Source organism: Microtus pennsylvanicus, chromosome 13, assembly GCF_037038515.1.
Source record: "Microtus pennsylvanicus isolate mMicPen1 chromosome 13, mMicPen1.hap1, whole genome shotgun sequence".
In the NCBI taxonomy this organism is placed as follows: domain Eukaryota; kingdom Metazoa; phylum Chordata; class Mammalia; order Rodentia; family Cricetidae; genus Microtus; species Microtus pennsylvanicus.
Genome location: NC_134591.1, coordinates 65,115,252 through 65,135,518, shown reverse-complemented (window position 1 = coordinate 65,135,518; position 20,267 = coordinate 65,115,252). Strand labels below are relative to the sequence as shown.

Here is a 20,267-nt window from a genome sequence, read left to right as displayed (position 1 = left end):
AGAGGTGGAACACAGGGTCTCAGAAATGTTATGTTCTCCCAATGAACTACATCTCCAGCCCACAGCTTTTTAGGTGATCAGAACGGAGAGATGGGGCTGGAGAGATGGCTCAGTGGTTAAGAGCATTGCCTGCTCTTCCAAAGGTCATGAGTTCAATTCCCGGCAACCACATGGTGGCTCACAACCATCTGTAACGAGGTCTGCTGTCCTCTTCTGGTCTGCAAACACACACAGATTGAATATTGTATACATAATAAATAAATATTAAAAAAAAAAAGAACGGAGAGATGGTTCAGTGACTAAGAATATTCAGTAGTGGTGACACACGCCTTTAATCCCAGCACTCGGAGGCAGAAGCAGGCGGATCTCTGTGAGTTCGAGACCAGCCTGGTCTACAGAGCTAGTTCTAGGACAGGCTCCAAAGCCACAGAGAAACCCTGTCTCGAAAAACAACAAAAAACAAACAAACAAACAAAAACAAAAAACAAACAAACAGAATAATTAATAGTAATAGTAATACCGTTTTTCCAGAGTACCTGAGTCTTGAGTTCTGTTCTCAGCACCCACACTGGCCAGTTCACAACTGCCTGAAACTTCAGCTCCCAGAGGATCCAAAGCCCCTGGCCTCTGTGGGCATTTGCAGTCAGGTACACATGCCCACATGAAGACACAGGCACATGCACATAGTTAGAAATAAATTCATTTTTAAAAATATGAGCAGAAAGGGTGTCTGCAAATAGACATTATGATATAGACAGGAGGGAAACTGAGTGCCGAGTGGGACAGTCCAGGCTTCTGTAAAGTGACAAAGCATTAAGAAGAGGCGTGGGGCCGGAGAGATGACTCAGAGGTTAAGAGCACTGACTGCTCCTCCAGAGGTCCTGAGTTCAATTCCCAGCACCCACATGGTGGCTCACAACCATCTATAATGAGATCTGGTGCCCTCATACATATAGGCGAACACTGTATATGTATAAATCTTAAAAAAAAAAAAGAAGAGGAGGAAGAGGAGGAGGATTAGGGCTCCAAAAGGATTCAGTTAAGGTGGGACCAGCATGTCTAGTTTGGTGACCATCTCACAGTTGGGTGGCAGCAGGAGAGGCAGAGCCCACAGTGTGGTTTACCCCAAGGTGAAGTCCGCCAGACCCAGAGCCTCCAGCGCCAAGAGTGTGTGGGTCAGCAGCCTTCGGCACACATGCCTCTTAGTAAGTATTTTTGGAGTTATTTATTTTATGTTTTATACTGAAGCCCAGCTGGCCTCAATTTTGATATATAGCCAAGGATGGCCTTAAACTTCTGATCCTCTTGCTTCGGCCTCCAAAGTACCAAGATGATAAACGTGTGTCACTAAGGCCGGGCGGCAGTGGCACACGCCTTTAATCCCAGCACTCAGGAGGCAGAGGCAGGCGGATCTCTAAATTTGAGACCAGCCTGGTCTACAGAGTGAGTGCCAGGGCAGCCAGGGCTACATAGCGAAACCCTGTCTCAAAGAACAAACAAACGGGGCTGAAGAGGTGGTTCAGCGGTTAAGAGCACTGACTGTTCTTCCAGAGGACCTGGATTCAATTCCCAGCACTCACGTGGCAGCTCACAACTGTCTGTAACTCCAAGATCTGACACCCTTGCACAGATATACATGCAGGCAAAACATCAATGCAAATAAAAACAAACAAATAAACAATAACAACAACAAAACGTGTGCCACTGTAGTTTTGGTGGCAGCATAAGATGGGTTCTCATTATTCAGCTCTGTTTGCCCTGGCAAGGGACTTGCTATGTAGACCAGGCTGGCCTCATACTCACAGAAACCTGTCTGCCCCCGCCTCCTGGTGCTGGGATGACAGCGTGACCACCATGTCTGACCCAGTTGTGATTCTGTTTGCTTGTAGACAAGGTTCCAGGTCACCCACGCTACCATCAAACCTGTGGTTAACGTGAACTCCCAGCCCTCTTGCCTCCACTCGGCAAGTGCCACGTTACAGAAGTAGACCACCACACCTGGCCCATTAGGGGTTCTCACGGCCACTGCTGGCTTCCTACCCCTTTCTATTGCATCTTTTTGTCTGTCTGTTTGTAGACAGGATCTTGCTATGCAGCCCCGGCTGGCCTCAGACTTGCAACCCTCCCCTCCCACCTCAGCATGCCTAGTGAGGAGATTGTTAGCATGAGTCTCTCCAGTCCCAATCCTGGGGTCTCATTTCCTTGGGTTTTGCAGTATCTTGGACTCAATGGACAGACCGTACAATGACCACCAACGATCCTGCCTTCTGATGCTCCCACCTCTAACTTCCTTCTAATCATAGATGAGAGCAAAGGGGACGACATGTGATTTCTGCCACACACATAGTAAGTGATAGATACTCTGGCTCGGGCACTGGAGAGATGGCCCAGGAGTTAAAAATACTTGTTGAACAGTCAAGAGTACCAGAGTTCGGGTCCTGGCACCATGTAGCAGTTCAGGTATCCTCTGCTTGCTCCTGAACTTCGCTCTGAAGGATCTGACACCTTCTCCAGGCCTCCACGTATGCATGGGCCTGCACACCCTGCCTCCCCGTGCACGCATGTGCGCGCACACGTTCATTCACACAACACAAACGCTCTGTCTTAGGGCTGGTGTCGTGGCTCAGTGACTAAGTAGCTGCCCAGCATGTGAGGCCCTGATTTGATAGCCAAGCAACACAATATCAGGTCAAACTCTGGGCAAATCGAAGATCAATCTCCTTGTCAGGTTCACAAAGCCGTGGCTCCTGTGGAGGAACTTCCACGGGGAGTCATTGGATAATCTCTAGTAAATTCGGGTGGAGTCTCAGCCAAACTTTCAGGCCTCTGGTTACAGCACAAGAAAGTTCTGCCAGGGGCCTGGAGAGATGGCTCAGAGGTTAAGAGCATTTCCTGCTCTACCAAAGGTCCTGAGTTCAATTCCCAGCAACCACATGGTGGCTCACAACCATCTGTAATGAGGTCTAGTGCCCTCTTCTGGCCAGCAGACATACACACAGACAGAATATTGTATACATAATAAATAATATAAATAAATATTAAAAAAAAAAGTTCTGCCAACAACCTGAACGGCTTGCGAGGGAACTGGCCCCCATTTGACTCTCCAGATGAGAGTTCGGACGGCCTGGTCCAGCCCTACTGTAAGCCTTGTGGGACTGTACGCAAAAAATTTGCTAAAATATTTCTGGACTCCTGACCTTAGGCATATAGAGTGTTGGTATGTGTGTGTGTGTTCACGAGTGGGTCAGGGTCTCACTTGTAGCTCCAGGTGGGTGCAAATTCACCCTGTATCCTAACCTGGCCTTGAACCCGCAACTCTCAGCTAGAATTACAAAGAGCTGCCTCAGCCTACCAGGCGCATGGGCCACCGCACTAGGTGTGTTGTGAATACACCCACCTAAAAAATCTTAGGGTCCTTAGGAATGATCCCCGTTTAAGGGTATCTAGTAACCCAGGCTTGGACCCGGGTCTAGGCCTAGGAGAGCTGGGAGGGAGAGACTAGAGGCTACTTCCCACATACCCCTTTGGACACTGGGAACTTTCAAAGCAAGTTGTGTACCATCCTTCCCGGCCTGTCCTCAGCGGTGGGCGAGCCCGGCGGTGGGTCCCCTGAATCTCCCGGCCCTCCTAACACAGAGACTGAGCGCAAAGGCCCCAGGGAGCCGGGAGGCCGCACCTGCAGTTCCCGCGCCCGTCGCGGGTGGCGCTGCCGAGCGAGCCGGGGGGCGGGGCGGCAGCGGAGGGGGCCAACCCGAGCGAGCGAGCCCGCCCGCCAGCGACGCGCGCGCCGCCGCTCCCTCCGCTGCTCGGCCCGGTCCCGGAGCGGTGCGGCCGGCCCGCGGGGCGCGGAGTCGAGGCCCGCGGCCGGCCGCATGAAGGACTGCGAGTACCAGCAGATCAGCCCCGGGGCCGCCCCGCCGCCCGCCTCCCCCGGGGCGCGCCGCTCCGGCCCCGCCGCGCCCCCCGCTCCGAGCCCCGGGCCCGCGCCCGGAGCACCGCGCTGGAGCGGCAGCGGCAGCGGCAGTGGCAGCGGGAGCCTGGGCCGCCGGCCGCGGCGTAAGTGGGAGGTGTTCCCGGGCCGCAACCGCTTCTACTGCGGCGGCCGACTCATGCTGGCCGGCCACGGCGGCGTATTCGCGCTCACACTGCTGCTCATCCTCAGCACCACCGTTCTCTTCTTCTTCTCCAAGTGAGTTCGCTCCCCCTCCCCCCGGCCTCCACTCCTTTCCGGCCCGCATCTGTGTACCTTCGGGCCTCCGCCCTCCCTGGACCCCTGCACCCATCCTCACCACCCGGACTTTGGGTGCCCGGCCCCGGTCACCGGCCTTTGCCGGGTCCCTCAGGTCTGCCTGCCCTCCTCTCCTATCCCTGGCCGGTTCTTGCCTATCCCAGGCTCTTTCTGACCCCTCTAGGCGTCTTTTATTCCTGTCCTCAAACTAAGTTTTTGTGTCCCTTATGGACACTATGAATCTCCTATGCGTCTTCTCAGGTCCCTCCCAGGTTCCGCAGCGTCCTGGCTTCCTCAGACTGTTCCCCCCATCACCGCTTCCCCTCATTCAGACTTGCCGTAGACCCCAAGGCATCCTCTTTAAAGCATCTTTGGGCTGCTCAGACTGGCTCTTCCTTCTCCAGCGCTTTCCTTAGTTTTGCCAGAGCTTCTTCCTGACCCTCCCTTAGCTCCCTAGAACCCCAGGGGTCTCTCCAGCCCTGACCTGGCTCCCTGTCCTCTTTGGACACTCTGGGGCATCCCTTGGTCACGTTCCTCCACCAGGACAGCTGCATCACTCCAGTTCATGAAAGAGACCTCAGTGCTTTGGCATGACAGGTTTTAATTGTCCCTATGGGCTTTTGACCTTTTTTCTAGTGACCCAGGGCTGGCCTACCCGGCACCTCCATCTCAGGGTGGAGGAGTGGCTGCTTATGGCTTTATCAGGGCCACTCACGCATCCAAAGTTCCCACCCCACCCTCAGCCTGTAGCTGGAGCTTTCTTGCACATGACTTCTTGCACGCACACAACTCCCTCACATGCCCACCCACCCGACGAACCCCACTTTTCCCTCCTGCTTCTCCCTGTTCTTTGAGGTTGGCTTCTTTTATTATTCAGTCTAGTTAAGACCTCCATCTCTGGAGCCAGGGAACCTAGCCCAAATCCCAGCTCCACCTTCCAGTAATTGTGTGGCCTGGGGCGCCAGTCACTTCTGCTTTGCAGTCCCCAGTTTCCTTAGCTATAGATGGAGACTTAAATAGTCCCCACCTCTGAGCGGTCTATTGAGATTGGTACCCGGTCATGCATGCAAGCTTTTAGCTTTTTTTTTTTCAAATTTATTTATCATTTATTTATGCTTTTGCGTGCAAGCTTTTAGCACTTGATGTTAACAGGTTTTACTGCTCTGTTCACCAAAAATCACTTCCTGGGGGCATGTGGTCATGATAAAGTGCTTGCTTTTTTTTTTTTTTTCGAGACAAGGTGTATGTCTGTGTATCTCTGGCTGTCTTGGAACTCCCTCTGTAGACCAGGCTGGCCTCGAACTCACAGAGATCCGCCTGTCTCTGCCTCCCTGAGGGCTGGGATTAAAGGCATGCGCCACCACCGCCAGGCTTTGGTAAAGCTTTTTAAAAGGCCAGTTCTCGGGTCACTTTGCAGGACTTGGATTATGTGTCTGCAGCCACAAGGTGAAGACTTGCTTCTTTCCCCCTGTCCCTCAGAATGTTCTGCCCTTCCATCCTGGGTCGGGATGGAAGAAGGCTCAGGGTGGTTTTCACAGAGAAAGTCTGGGACCCCAGCTTGGCCCTTAAGCCAAGTTTCATTTCCGCCTCTTGTGGCCTCTTGTGTGCCGGAGACGTGCTTCACCGGAGCCCTTGGGCCACTCTTTGTCATGCCCACGCCCGGGGTTATGACCCAGGCTGGAGGAAGTAGTGCTGGCTGTGGTTGTCCTATGACCCCTCCGTGTAAGAGTTGGACCTGAACTTCTGGATGGATTCAGGATGATCCTGAGTTGCCCCCAGCCAGAGAAGAAGGGAGAACTCCCGGGCTCAGGGAGAACAGACCACTCAGTTACCTCAGCCTTCATTGCCTCTTGCTCCCACTCTCGGTTGGTGACTTTGGGAGCAGGGTTGTGTTAACCCATATTCCTGCTGGGTGTTGGGTGTTGGGGCTTGGAGGATTCCAAGGTGGGTGCGCTTTAGTGAGGACAGGGATGGTAGAAGATGCTCGTTCGCTGCTGCTCCGGGAAGGTACAGATGGCCTTGGGGGAGACCTTTCCTGCTGGTTTTGCTTCCCTTCTGGTGGATTGTGGTAGCTTCCCAGTGGGGCTTCCAGCTTCTCTACTATCCATTCTCACAGCAGCCTCAACCCCTTGACATCAGATGTCAGGCTCCCTGGTTCTCCCTCTAGGTGAGAGCCAGAGCTCTGATAATGGCCTTCTGTGCCTGCTGCTTGCTCTTAGTCCTTTTCTGCTGAGTTACCCTCTCAAACTCATTGCCCTGCCTGCTCCCGCCTGCCTCAGGGCCTTTGCACTGTTTGGAGCACCTCTGTTTACACTCATGGGTCACTCATTTCTTTCCACTCTTTACCTTCTGCACACGCATGCACGCATGCATGCCTTTGGTCATCCCGTGTCTGTCTTTTTGGCGCAAGGATAGCAAACTTCGACACTGCTGTGTGTTTAGTGCCTAGACCCAGTGCAAGGGATGCAGTCAGCACCCAGCACAGCAAATGACCGTTGAATGAATGAATGGGCAGGATCACTTGCTGGGAGTTTGGAGATGCCAGCTTGTAATTGTGTGATCTTGAATCTAGCTGTGGAAATCAGAGCCTAGGACTTGGTATTGGTGTTTGCCAAGGGCTCTACAAGTCCCAGTCTTCCTTCCCCAGGTCCCAGCTTGTGGGTGAACTAGGAGAGCTGTCCAACATTGCTGGTTCTTTTGGAGGATTAGACATGAAGAGATGTTTGGAGCAGAGGGTAGCCCATTTGGAGCCCTTGGCATTGGCTGGCTCTGGTCCTTAAGGGAAGGCTGCTGCAGGCTTCAAAAGCACTGTTCACATGTCCTGACTTTGCTCCCTGCCCCTGTGGATCTCTGGAACCTCATCTGGCCCAAAGCCTCCTGACAGATGCATTGCCCAAGAGATATCCCATCCCCTCTGGCTCCAGTGGGAAGGCAGCAGCTAGCTGTGGTCAACAGCATGAACTTCACAGTCATGTGAATGCTCCTGACCTGTGTTGCCCGGGTCGTTTAAGCTTTCTAAACTTCCTCATCTGTGACGTTTGGGCACAAGGTTAGAGGGTCACTGTGAAGACTTGCGAAATGCATGTGAAGTGCACAGCTGTGTGGCTAGCACATAGTGACTGTTAGATAACTTTGGAAAGGGTCTCACTGTGTGGCTAGCACATAGTGACTGTTAGTTAACTTTGGAAAGGGTCTCACTGTGAGGCTAGCACATAGTGACTGTTAGATAACTTTGGAAAGGGTCTCACTGTGAGGCTAGCACATAGTGACTGTTAGTTAACTTTGGAAAGGGTCTCACTGTGAGGCTAGCACATAGTGACTGTTAGTTAACTTTGGAAAGGGTCTCACTGTGAGGCTAGCACATAGTGACTGTTAGTTAACTTTGGAAAGGGTCTCACTGTGAGGCTAGCACATAGTGACTGTTAGTTAACTTTGGAAAGGGTCTCACTGTGTAGCTAGCACATAGTGACTGTTAGTTAACTTTGGAAAGGGTCTCACTGTGAGGCTAGCACATAGTGACTGTTAGTTAACTTTGGAAAGGGTCTCACTGTGTAGCTAGCACATAGTGACTGTTAGTTAACTTTGGAAAGGGTCTCACTGTGTAGCTAGCACATAGTGACTGTTAGTCCTGTGTAGTCCTAGCTGGCTTCATACTCACAGACACCCCCCTGCCTGGGATTAAAGGCAAGTGCCACTGTGCCCCACAGAATTAGTATTTTTAAGATAGCACTGCTCTCTGTAGCCCAGATTGGCCTCAAGTTCTCAGGATTCTCCTTGCTCAACCTCTTAAATGCCGTGATTATAGGCATGTAGGATTGTGTCTGGTTTGCACTTTAGGTATTGATTTGATATTGTCATTATCATCAGTATTATTATTGTGCTTCTGGGACTACTGGGGACTGCACGAACTCAGGGCTTTGTGCATGATAGAGTGCATTCTCCCACTGAGCTGTATCCCTGGCCTGTATGTATTATTTATAATGATTTATTGACTAGGGCAATACCTAGTACATAGTAAATCTTCACAAGATGTCAGGTGGTAGGGCTGGAGACAACAGATGGCCAAGTGCTTTCCTAGCGTGGACAAGGCATAGGGTTTGGTCTGTAGTACTAAAAAAAAAAAAGGCAGCTAATGTCTCTCCATGAGGGGCACACCATTCATTTGGTGGGTATTTACTAGGCAATGTGCAAGGGATGCTGTCTGCTTGTCACTTAGCCAGACAGAAGCAGGTAACATAGCCACACAGCAGGTAACTTTTTTTTTTTTTTTTTGTGGTTTTTCGAGACAGGGTTTCTCTGGTTTTGGAGCCTGTCCTGGAACTAGCTCTTGTAGACCAGGCTGGTCTCGAACTCACAGAGATTCGCCTGCCTCTGCCTCCCAAGTGCTGGGATTAAAAGCGTGCGCCACCACCGCCCGGCCGCAGGTAACTTTTTTTTTCAGACAGGATCTTACTCTATGGTCCTGGGTATCCTGGAACTCAATGTATAGACCAAGCTGGCCTCAAATTCACAGAGAGTTGTTCTGCTTCTGCCTCCAGAGTGCTGGCATTAGAGGTGTGAGCTGCCATGCCCTACGTTACTTGATTTTTGTTTTGTTGTTTTGTTTTTGGAGACAGGGTTTCTCTGTGTAGCCTGGCTGTCCTGGAACTCACTCTGTAGACCAGGCTGGCCTCGAACACACAGAGATTTGCCTGCCTCTGCCTCCTTAGTACTGGAAATAAAGGTGTGTGTCACCACTGCTGGGCTTAGTTTATATTTTTTAAGCTTTATTTATTTTATGTCTTTGAGTGTTTAATTGCACGTGTATGTGTACCACGTGTGGCATTCGCAAAGAGGGCATTGGAACCCTTGGAGCTGGTGTTAGTGATGGTCGTGAGCCATCCCGTGGATGCTCTTAACCACTGAGCCATCTCTGGTCCCACAGCTAACATTTTTAATAAATGCTGTACAGAAAATAGTCTCAGGAGGACTGCTTTATATGAACTATCAAGGAAAGTCCTCTGAGGAGGGAAGACCGTTCCAGAGAACATGAGCAGTAAGTGCAAAGGCGCTGAGGTAAAACAGAGTCACACTTGTGGAGACTGCCACGAGGCCAGTGTGATGTGGGTAGAGGGAGTGAGGACAGTTTTGTAGGTTGTTGCAGGAGAAACCTCAGCAAATCTCACAACAAGGTTGGCCTAACCGGCCAATTGAGATTGGATTCCATTTGAAGCCATCGGAGGGTTTCAGGTGGGAAAATGACCAATATGATCTATGTTTGCAGAAAGTGGCTTTGCAGTGGTCAGCAGCGTGGCAAAGAAGACACAGAGCGCCCCCAGTAGGTCCTCTTCATCCTAAAGCCACACCCCCTCCAATTTCAGAACTTCTAGAACATTGCAGCCCTAAAATGGAAGCAAGGGGTTAAAGGTGGATGTGGAAGCCATGGTCAGCAGCCTGCCTCCTGGGAGGGAGGAGCAGGCTATCTCACTAGCTGTTCCTGGGGCCATCTTGGATCAGCCTGGAGTTGGTGTCTGGGGGGTTGGGGCAGGTGCATGCAGTTTTCCTTACCTGTCCCCTTGCTCCTCTGGGTGTGGCTGCAGTGTCGTCTCTGGCAGGCATCTTTTTGTTCTGCTGCGCACTTCACCTGTTTACCGGGCTCGTTTCCCTAGTCGATCATAAGTCACTCGGCAGAGAGACACTTGTCATACCCATTATTCCTGCTGTTTATTGAGAGCGTTGCCTGGCACAGAGAAGAACTCGGTAAATATTTGTGGAGCAGCTGGCTGAATGCATGAATGCGTGACATCGCAACACTGCCGTGGTGGTTGTCTCAAGTGGCAGCCCCCTTCATTGGTAATGGCTTCCTGAAGTTCTGTGTCCCTGTGTCTACTAAAAGGATTCTGAGGCCACAGCTAAGTCCTGGGACAGGTCTGGAGAGATGGTTTGGCGATTGAAAGCACTAGTCGTTCTTCCAGAGGACCCGGGTTCAATTCCCTAGCACCCTTGTGGTGGCTCACAACTGTCTCTAACTACCATTCCAGTGCCCTCTTCTGGTCTTTTCAAGCACCAGCCACACACATGGTGCACAGACCTGCATGCAGGCAAAGCACCCATAGACAGGACATATTAAAATGCTGGGTACTGAGCTATATACAACGTTGTGTTTACATGAAGGAGTCCTAGGAGTCCAGGGGTTCAGGACCAGCCCAGGAAGCCCCTGTTTTTCTCTATTTCCATCTCTGTCTCTGTCTTTGGTTTTTAATTACATTTTATTTATTGTTTTTTGTTGTTGTTGTTTTTTTTTCTTCTTTTTCTTTTTTTTCCGGGATAGGTTTCCTCTATGTAACAGCTCTGACTGTCCTAGAACTAGCACTGTAGACCAGGCTAGCCTTGAACTCATAGAGATCACTCTGACTCAACTTCCCCAGTGCACCACCATGGCTGGTGGATTTTATTTATTTTGCTTCTGTGTGCATGTGTATGTTTTGTGGCGTGCATGTAAAGGTCAGAGGATATCTTGTGAGAATCCTTTTCTGTTTTCATCACGTGGGTTCCAAGAGCAAGCTCAGGCCATCAAACTTAATAACAAGCATTTTTATATTCTGAACCATCTCAGTGGCCTGGTTTTGTTGGTTTGTTTGTTTTTTTTTAACTTTTCAGTGAAATTTTATTAGATGTTGCATCATGATTCAGGGTCCCAGAGTAGGGACCATCATATACCCAGGTCCCCCTTTACTGTATGGGGAGAGGAGAGCGAACAGAGGAGAGGTGGGTGGAGCCAGGTCAGATCTCCCCAGGAAATGTGCCTTCTGCTCTGCGTTCATCCCAGGCTGAGACCCATATGATACGGGGCAGAGGGACTTGTGTACACGCCGGTACAACTCACACTTGCGGTCATTGCCTTCTTGCTGCGGTGGAAGTCCAGATAGTTCTGCCCGCAGTTCCTGGTCTGGTTCTGGTTTGGGAAGCGGCTGTCAAAGGGGGCAGTTTTGTAGTTCTTGATTTTGGTCTTGATGTCTTCAGCCATGGTGCCAACTCCTAAAGACTGCCCAGGAGCAGCAGTAATTCCTTGTTGGTTTGTTTTTATTTATTTATTTTTGTTTTTGAGGCAGGGTCTCATATAACCCAGCTTAGCCTTGAGTTTACTCTGTGTGAAGGATGGCCTTGAACTCCTGATCTTCCTGCTTGGGCCTTCTGAGTGCTGGAAATACAAGTGTGTGCTGCCTTAAAGAAGGCTAGGTGTGGTGAATGTGTGTTCAGGTGGACGCAGAAAAATCAAGAGTTCACAGCCAGTTTGGCTATCTGGCAAGTTCCTGTTGGCAGGAAGGGATGGAGGAAGAGGGATCTGCTTGCTGGCTGGGATGAGGGAGAATATCTGTTGTTCTCATCTGCTGTTGGAAGAAGTCCAGGATTAACTAGTAATGTCTGCTCTGGGCACTATGGGGAGTAGCTGCACTCAGCTCCCGCTGCACTTCAGGGAGAAGCAGCCTTGAGGTAACCTGAGCTTTCTTCTCTCCTAGCTGTCCCTACCTGGCCCGCAGACTGACCCTGGCTGTCCCCATCATCGCTGCCATCCTCTTCTTCTTCGTCATGAGCTGCCTCCTGCAGACCAGTTTTACTGACCCTGGCATCCTACCCCGGGCAACCGTCTGTGAAGCAGCTGCTCTGGAGAAGCAGATTGGTGAGCCTCTTTCTTCTAGCCCATGATAGCTCCCCAGCTCCGTGGTCCCGGATGTGAGAGGAGGCCTGGTTGCCTCGTCCAGTGCTGTGCTAGGAATTAAGGATAGAGCAGTGGGCAGGCAGGCTGGGGCTGGCTCTGTAGTGGGGCAAGGAGCAGATGAGCAAGCAGGTGAATAAGGCAGCGCTTGCAGCTGTCCTCGTCTGCGTGACGACTGATCGGCCGCTAGCCTCTGAGGTCAGCTTATTACTCGTTTCCTACTTAAATGAGACACAGCGTTTATGTACATGGTTCGAGCTCACACAGCCGAAGCCAGGCGGTGGTGGCTTCCAGCACTTGGGAGACAGAGGCAGGTGAATCTCTGTAAATTCCCAACAGCTTGGTCTACAGAGCGAGTTCCAGGACAGCCAGAGCTACATAGTGAGACCCTGTCTCAAACAAACAAAACAAATGGGGGAGTGGGAGGGAAATGGGAGGAGGTGGAAATTTTTAATTAATAAATAAAAAATAAATAAATAAAAAACAAAAACAAGTAAAAAAGACCACACAGTAAGTGTAGGAACTGTGGTGCCCCTATAGGCGACAGTTGATATGAGCCCCTGTTCTTAGCTCTTTTTTTTCTTCTTCTTTTTTGGTATCGTGTAGTCTAGACTGGTCTTGAACTCACTGTATAACCGAGGATGGCCTTGTTTCTGCTCTGCCTGCCTTTACCTCCTAAGTGCTGGAATTATAGGCATACTGCCCCACACCCGGCTAAATGTTTGTGTGCTCTTTAGTCATTCAGTCATGAAACTTTTTTTTTTTTTTGGTTTTTCGAGACAAGGTTTCTCTGTGGCTTTGGAGCCTGTCCTGGAACTAGCTCTCATCGACCAGGCTGGTCTCGAACTCACAGAGATCCACCTGTCTCTGCCTCCCGAGTGCTGGGATTAAAGGCGTGTGCCACCATCGCCCGGCTGGTGTCAGGAATGAAGGAAACTGACAATAATCTCTGTCCTCGTGGAGGTCCAGGTGACATTCCGGGGTACCAGAAAGACAGTAAACAAGTAAAAAGGATGTTAGAGAAGAGGCACAGGACTAGAGGGGGCGCTATGAGGGTGGTGTATGAGCAGTCATCAGCCTGGGCAGAGGAACAGGCAGGCGCGGCAGCACAGAGCGTAGTCTAGTTTCGTCTAGGTCAGGACAAGCCCTAGATGCTAAGGGAGCAAGAAAAGGGTCCCCCTACAGAGCTGAAAGTGTGGAGGAGGAAAAGGCTGGGTGCCCAGAAAGAATCTGCCTGCCCAGGCCTCTGAGTAATTAACCCTTTATTCCTCCCAGAGGAGAAAGAGCCAAGCCCAGGGCCTGGACTGTCATCTGAGCTGGCCCCACCCCAGCTCCTTCCTGCTGAGAAGTGACTCGGATGTTTGCACACCTCCAGGGTTTCCGGTCATGGCTGGCTACTTGCCCTAAGAAGGCAGTAGACACACAGGCTTTTAAGTGCCTACCTGGCCTGGTGAGGTCTAGTGACCAGCTATGTCCATCCCCAGGAATTATTTTTGTTGACTCTGGAGCAGCTGGGGAGGGCCTAGAAGGGGATACCTCTCAGCTTTGTCTGGTCTTCATGCTGCCTCCTCCTCAGCCCAGGAAGGGGGTGGAGCTTGGGGGGCAGCCAGGGCAGCCACACCCATGGTCTTCCTCTCGAAGACCTCCTTCCCCTTTGCACTGCTCTGGCCTCCCCATGCAGCTCCTGACCAGCCACTGGGTTCATGTCCTCTTCAATCAGGCTAATCCTGAGGCAGGATTATTGTGCAGCTCAGCCAGACCTCTGTCTGGCTGCCTGGAATCTGGAATCCCTTGGCTTCTGAGCTGCTTGGCCAGTAACAACAGTAATCTCCGTGTTTGGGTAGAGCTCAGATCTGTGTCCTGTACTGTCCACTGTTGTCCCCACAGATCTTCACATCTGCAGAGAGTGATCCCAGATGTGTTAGTGCAGACTCCAAGCAAGGCCAAAGGGCAAGGGTTGAAGGGAGAGGCGGGGAGTAGGTGCCCTCTTCCCATACTCCAGGCCTTGTGTTTAGGGATGGCAGCAGGCATACATCCTCTCCATCCTTTTATCTCCACGTTAATGTCCTGTATCCTGGGTCAGACATTTGATGACACATTCCCACAGGGTACAGGGTGGTCATGATGAAATTGTTCTTCGCTGAGGTGTTCCGGCAAGGGAGATGAGGACATGGGTGTCTGGTGTGCCTAATCACCCTTCAGGAAGCTAGTGTTAGCTAAAGAAAGGGAGGGATGCAAGAATAACTGAGGAATGGGAGCCTCCCGGGAGCTCTCCTTACTGCAGTGGGGACATCTGAGAGGTTTGTGGTATCGCCCAGGGAAGACATGGTGGGTTCATGCAGTTAAGTGCTGGTTCTATACAATGCCTCCTGGCAGCCAATGGATGACAAGAATCTTTTGTTTTGTTTTGTTTGGGTTGGTTTGATTTTTCGACACAGGGTTTCTCATAGTAGCCTTGGCTGTTCTGGAATTTGCTCTGTAGAACAGGCTGGCCTCTAATTCACAGAGACCCACCTGCCTCTGCCTCCCCAGTGCTGGGATTAAAGGTGTGTGCCGCTACACTGGATGACAGGAATCTGATGCAAAGCCTACCCTATGTGGTCAGAGGTCAGTGTTAGGTGGAGAGGTCTGACAGGAGAGAGTTGGGAGGAACCAGGAGTGTCTTCTCTGTGAGACTTTGGGAGTTGCTACCCTGTGAAGTTTCCCTGAACTTCAAACACAAGAAACTGTGTGCAGGGAGCCCTGTAAGCATGGGAGAGCAAAGGGAGGACAGAGGCGGAGGGAGCAGGCCACAATGGGTGAGCATGCTGATAGTGCTATTAGGGAAGCCATGGTCGGAAGGCTGCTGGGGCTGGGAATGAGGCTCACCTGAGAGCGGCAGAGCGGCATCGTGACGACCTGCTTGAGCTGGACCTGGAGTTTGAACTGTGGTTAGGAAGCTTCTGTCAGTTGAAACACATTTTCCTGAAAGGGTCCAAGGTTCCTGAGCCCTCTGGCTCTGAGGTGAGTGGATGTTCTTAGGAACAGGAACTGATGGGGTTGAGGGGGACTGAGCCTTGCAGCTCCAGCAGGGACAGCAGGGGACCAGCTCCTTCCAGTTTGGGAAAGCACCTGGGGTAAACTGAGGCAGTTGGTCACCTTCATAGCTGGCGGGCAGCTTCTCTATATCTCTCCAAGGCCCCGGGGCAGGTATTCCTAAGGCCTTCTTGGTCCAGTGGGAGACAGCTCACTCAGGTGTTCACCTAGGCCTGGCTGCACTTACAGGACAGATAACACGGCCCGCTCTCTGGGGTGTCCTGGGATGCTCACAGCCTGTCCATCAGCTCCTAGTGTCCTCCCCTGTACCCAGAGCTCTTTTCAGGGCGGCCTGCCTCATCTTCTCCCCAGGCTGGTTTAGGGCTCTACTGACTGGGCCATCGCTCCTGTTTTGCCTCTGTCCCTCCTGAGCTTAGAATTTTAGTGGTTCCTTAGGGCCCCAGCTTGCTCTCCTGAATTAACTGCGTGACTTTTACCCTCCCCATACCCCAGCTCTACCTTCATTTCTTTTTTTCTTTCCTTTGTTTGTTAGTTATTTTGAAAAAGGGTCTCCCTATGTGTCCTTGACTGGCCTGGAAATATATGAACTCAGTGTGTAGACCAGGCTAGTGCTCCTCCCGCCTCTCTTTCCTGGTGCTAGGATTACAATTCCTGGCCCACCTAACTCCTCCCATCTTTTTCTTTTTGCAAAACTTCCGAGTGGTTTGCCTACGTGTTGATATGTGCACCGTCCATGTGCATGCCAGTCTGCAGAGATTAGAAGAAGACACTGGATGCCCTGGAACTGGAGTTGGGGTGGTTATGAACTTCCACGTGGGTGCTGGAAACTGAGCCTGAGTCCTTTGCAAGACTAACATGCTCTTATCCGCTGAGCCTTCTCTCCAGCCCCTCCCATCATTTCTGAAATGGTTTCCTTCAAATGACTCACTTTTTTTGCTTGTTTTTTTTCTGAGACAGTTTTCACTGTATACAGCCTAGGCTCTTCTGGAATTCACTATGTAGACCAGGCTGGCCTTGAACTGGCAAAGACCCTTCTGCCTCTACCTCCTGAGTACTGGGATTAAAGGTGTGAGCCACCACCGTCCCACAAATGGCTCACTTTTTTGTGAGACTGGTCTGCTTAGCAAGTTTCAGACCACCATAGTGAGACCCTGTGTAACTCCTCCCAAAAAATAAACGATCAGTTTCCAATATAGCCTTATGCTGTATAACAATGCTTTAGTCAGTGACAAGCCCATGTGGAACTGTGACCCCCCCCCCCCCACGCCACCTAATGGAACCAGAGCCGTCTTCGTTTGTGGGAGTGCTTCCTCTGACATTTGCGTGGGGAAATCACCTACTGACACAATGACGTATTTCTTGAAACTGCTCCTATATGACATGTGACTATATATTTTAAAAGAGAAATTTCTGTTGGCTCTGCATAGACCCTTTTGGGAGAGCCAGGTTACAGGGTTCCTGACCATTAGGGTCGCTGTTGAAGTGGGTACACAGAGGTGTGTGAGGCTTTCTGTGCAGGCGGAGAGCTTCCTTTTGCTGGAGTAAAAGGATGGAGAGAGAAAGGGGAATAACTTTCTCAGACCATGAGTCACCAGCCTAGCAGGAAACTCCCTTGGGGGGCGGAGCCACAGGAGGCCAGCAACAGCCCTCCCCCACTTCCTCCCTCCCACTCACCAGATCCCAGGGATGTGGGACCTCAGGGCCTCTGGGCCTTTTCCTTTACTTGCCCTATTCCCCCTACTGAATGCTGCCCACCCGTCCCTACTGAGCTGGGATCTGATTCTATCTGGTGTATTCCACTTTTTTTTTTTTAATTTTAGTTTGGGTTTTGGGGGCTTGCTTTGTCTGAGGCAGGGTTTTCTATAGCTCAGACTCACTAAAGATGACCTTCACCCTCAGGTGTTGGGGTTATTAGCATGTGCACCACTGTACCTCGTTCACACGGTCCTGGGGCTCCGAGTCAGGGCTTTGTGATGGTAGGCGAACACACACCACCAACCGAGCTTATATCCCCAGCCTGACTGATGGTAGGTTTTGAGAGAGGGGCTCATGGGGTCGCCCAGCTGGCCTCTAATTCCAGCCGTTCTGCCTTCACCTCCCAGTTGCCAGGAGCACAGGTGTGTGACATCTTTCTGGCTCTCTTCTGTATTCGCACTGGTGCTATTTAGAGTATTTTGTTTGTTTTTATTTTTTTTATAATTTATTATTTATTTATTTATTTTTGATTTTTCGAGACAGGGTTTCTCTGTGGTTTTGGAGCCTGTCCTGGAACTAGCTCTTGTAGACCAGGCTGGCCTCGAACTCACAAAGATCCACCTGTCTCTGCCTCCCAAGTGCTGGGATTAAAGGCGTGCGCCACTACCGCGTATGTGCATTGGTGTGAAGGTGTCAGATCCCCTGGACCTGGAACAGTCAGTTGTGAGCTGCCATGTGAGTTTTGAGAATTGAACCCTGGTACTCTGGAAGGGCAGCCAGTCTCTTAACCACTGAGCCGTCTCTCCAGCCCCGCTACTGTATTCTTGCATATAGACACCAACACCAGTGAGTAGCTATGGGTTAGGCTTTAGTAGAATGTCATCTCTCATTTGCATGCAGTCTTTCAAGGTTCATATTGCCCATTTTAGAGGCGAGGAAACTGAGGCTCCAGGAGGCTGAAGAGCTGACAGGCAGCCTTGCCACATTTCACAGTGAAATCAAATTGGTCCCAAGTCACCCATGGTGGCAATGGCATTGACTCGCACTGCTTTGCACGGCCATACAGTTACAGCCTGTGTGATCGTCCTGTGTCCCCAGGCCTCGCACTAAGCCTTTGTAGGTGGCAGGGCTCCGCCACCCTCTGGGATGAGCAGAAGTGGTTTTGTGGAGATTACAGTGACCAGATCTCAAACTTTATGGTTAACCTTGAGCTGGTGCTGGGGACAGGAGAGTGCTAACTACTGTGGGGGCAGTTGGGTAGCAGACAGGCAGTTCCTTCCTTCCTTAGCTTTCTCTGGAGCTGCGGCCTGCCTAGCATGTGACACCCAGGGCTCTACTTGTAGCATTACAGAAAGAAAAGCCTTTCCAGTAGCCCGGGCCCACCCTGCCCTGGGGGGTGGAGTCTTGTTCCACACCAGTCCTGGCTGCCACTGACAGTCCAAGCCCAAAAAAGGCTGAGCTTCTGGTTGAGGGTGGTGGTGGACTTGCTCTGGGGGCAACAAGCTGTTGTTGGTAGCGGCTGAACAGAGCAGGTGGCCGGTAGACTGACTCATTATCACCCCTGCAAGCCTCCTTTGACCAAACTGACCTCTGTCCAGCACCTGAGCGGCACCTGTGCTCAGGCTCTTGTTCCCTCTGGCTCTTGGAAGCTTCACTTTGTCTGTCAAACTCTGGAGGGGAGCAGAGCTTACTACCAGAGATTAGAACAGGCTCCCTCTGCTCTGTGAGAGGAAGGTTTCTGGGGTCTCGTGAGATTCCCAGTAGGTTCTCCCAATACTAAAGAGGGTCTGTATCTTTCATTCATAGATTCCAGAGGTTTCCTTATAACTTGCTGTGTGTCCATAGTGTTCCTATAGCAACAGTAATAGTGTCAGTTTATATTTACAATGCTGGCATCCCTCATCTGGAAATCCTAAATGCTTCAAAAGCAGAGACCACAGCCAGAAAATCCCACACCAGCCCCCAGCTGGCAGACTGGGCTGAGAACACAGGTGTAGTAAAAATCGTCGACAAGTTACCTTCTGGAGCTAGGTAAGGTGGCTCCTGTTTTTAATTCCAGCAGAGGCAACAGGTCTCTCTGACTTCAAGGCCAACCAACAGTGAGATCCAGGCCAGCCAGGGCTACGCAGTGAGACCCTCTCTTAAAACAATAATGAAAGATGGCTCAGTGGTTAAGAGCACTGACTGCTCTTCTAGAGGACCCGGGTTCAATTCCCAGCACCCACATGACAGCTCACAACTGTCTGAAGATCCAGTTGCAGGGAATCTGACACTTCACACCAATGCAATTTAACCAAAGCTAAATAAATCATAAAAATATTCAAAAAAACAATAGTGAAAATAAAAATTACTTTCTGGCTTTGTGTAAAAGACCTGTATAAAACCTGTGTGGCTTGGGTTCCTCCGCTCTCTAGATATAGGTAGATATTCCAAAATCTGAAAAATGCCCAAATCTAGAACACTTCTGTTTCCTAGTATTTCAGCCTCTCTTAGGCTCTTGCTAAATGCTAGACATTGTGTTAAACCCACTTAGTAAATTCTTAGCTATTCTTCCCAGCAACCATCGGGGGTGGAGCTGATTATGTTCCAGTTTATTCATTTATGTTGCAGAGAAGCTGATTTGATCTGCCTAGCTCAGTAAGTGGTTGGGTAGAGATGTATGTCCATATATCTTACTAGCTTGAAAGCCCCTGTAAAGACAGGGACAGCAGTGGGTAGAAAGCCAGTGCCCCGGGGGCAGCGGGTCGGGGTCTGGTAGGAAGTCCTCACATCAGTAACTTGGGAAGAACTGGGCCTTTGCCTGCTGGCTTGTTCTGGTTCCTCGGTCAGGACCAAGGTCAGGGACTCCCGGGACTCAGCACTGTGCCTCAGGCTGCTGTGCACTTCCAGCCTCACTGCTGAGAGAGGCTGGGACCACCTGATCTCTGTTCTGCTGAGGAAGAAACCAAGGCTCAGAAGGGAAAGGGCTTCTTTTTTTTTTTTTTTTTGGTTTTTCGAGACAGGGTTTCTCTGCGGCTTTGGAGCCTGTCCTGGAACTCACTCTGTAGACCAGGCTGGTCTCGAACTCACAGAGATCCGCCTGCCTCTGCCTCCCGAGTGCTGGAATTAAAGGCGTGCGCCACCATCGCCCGGCGGGAAAGGGCTTCTTTAATGGCAAGTAGAAATCCAGACAGCACTCAAGCCCAGTGTCCTCAAACTTCCCAGCCTGCACCTCTCAGCTCTCCTGTGCACAGCTGCTAAGTAGGCACTTACCAACCGCCAGTCCTGGAGCTTAGACCCTTACAGCCTTGTCACTGTGCTCCTCTTCTCTACGGGTGAGGCAGCCGTTAAGTCACTTACCCAGGAGCACCTGCTCGTAAGTGGAAAGGTCAGGACTTGAACCCCTAGCCTGCCTCAGCCTTAAAGCTTGTCTTCTTCCTCTGCTTACTGATTCATAGCTCCTTTTTGTTCTTTTTTTTTTTAACATTTACTTATAATTCATTTTACATTCCAATCAAGGTTCTCCCTTTCCCCCTCCCCCCTCCTAACCATCGGGAGTCGACAGTTTCTACCTCCTAGTTCTGCCCAGGACTGCCCTTGATGAAGGGATACATGCAAGCAAAATACTGTATA

General features: G+C 50.8%; 1 protein-coding gene and 1 pseudogene across 4 annotated transcripts in view; one reads left to right on the top strand and one right to left on the bottom strand.

Annotated features, from left to right (window-relative positions):
* Positions 1–3,792: 3,792 nt before the first annotated feature.
* Positions 3,793–20,267, top strand: part of Zdhhc18 (zDHHC palmitoyltransferase 18) — a 32,545-nt gene continuing 16,070 nt past the window's right edge. For 2 of the 4 annotated variants that reach the window (XM_075945995.1, XM_075945996.1), the window contains exons 1-2: positions 3,795–4,189; positions 11,728–11,888. In XM_075945995.1, coding sequence (XP_075802110.1) covers positions 3,873–4,189; positions 11,728–11,888 — 478 coding nt within the window. In that variant the 5' untranslated portion in view covers positions 3,795–3,872. Of the gene's footprint in view, positions 4,190–11,727; positions 11,889–20,267 lie in introns of all 4 variants that reach the window. The other 2 variants (XM_075945997.1, XM_075945994.1) reach the window with 2 other exon arrangements.
* Positions 10,832–11,274, bottom strand: LOC142833973 (cytochrome c oxidase subunit 6B1-like; annotated as a pseudogene).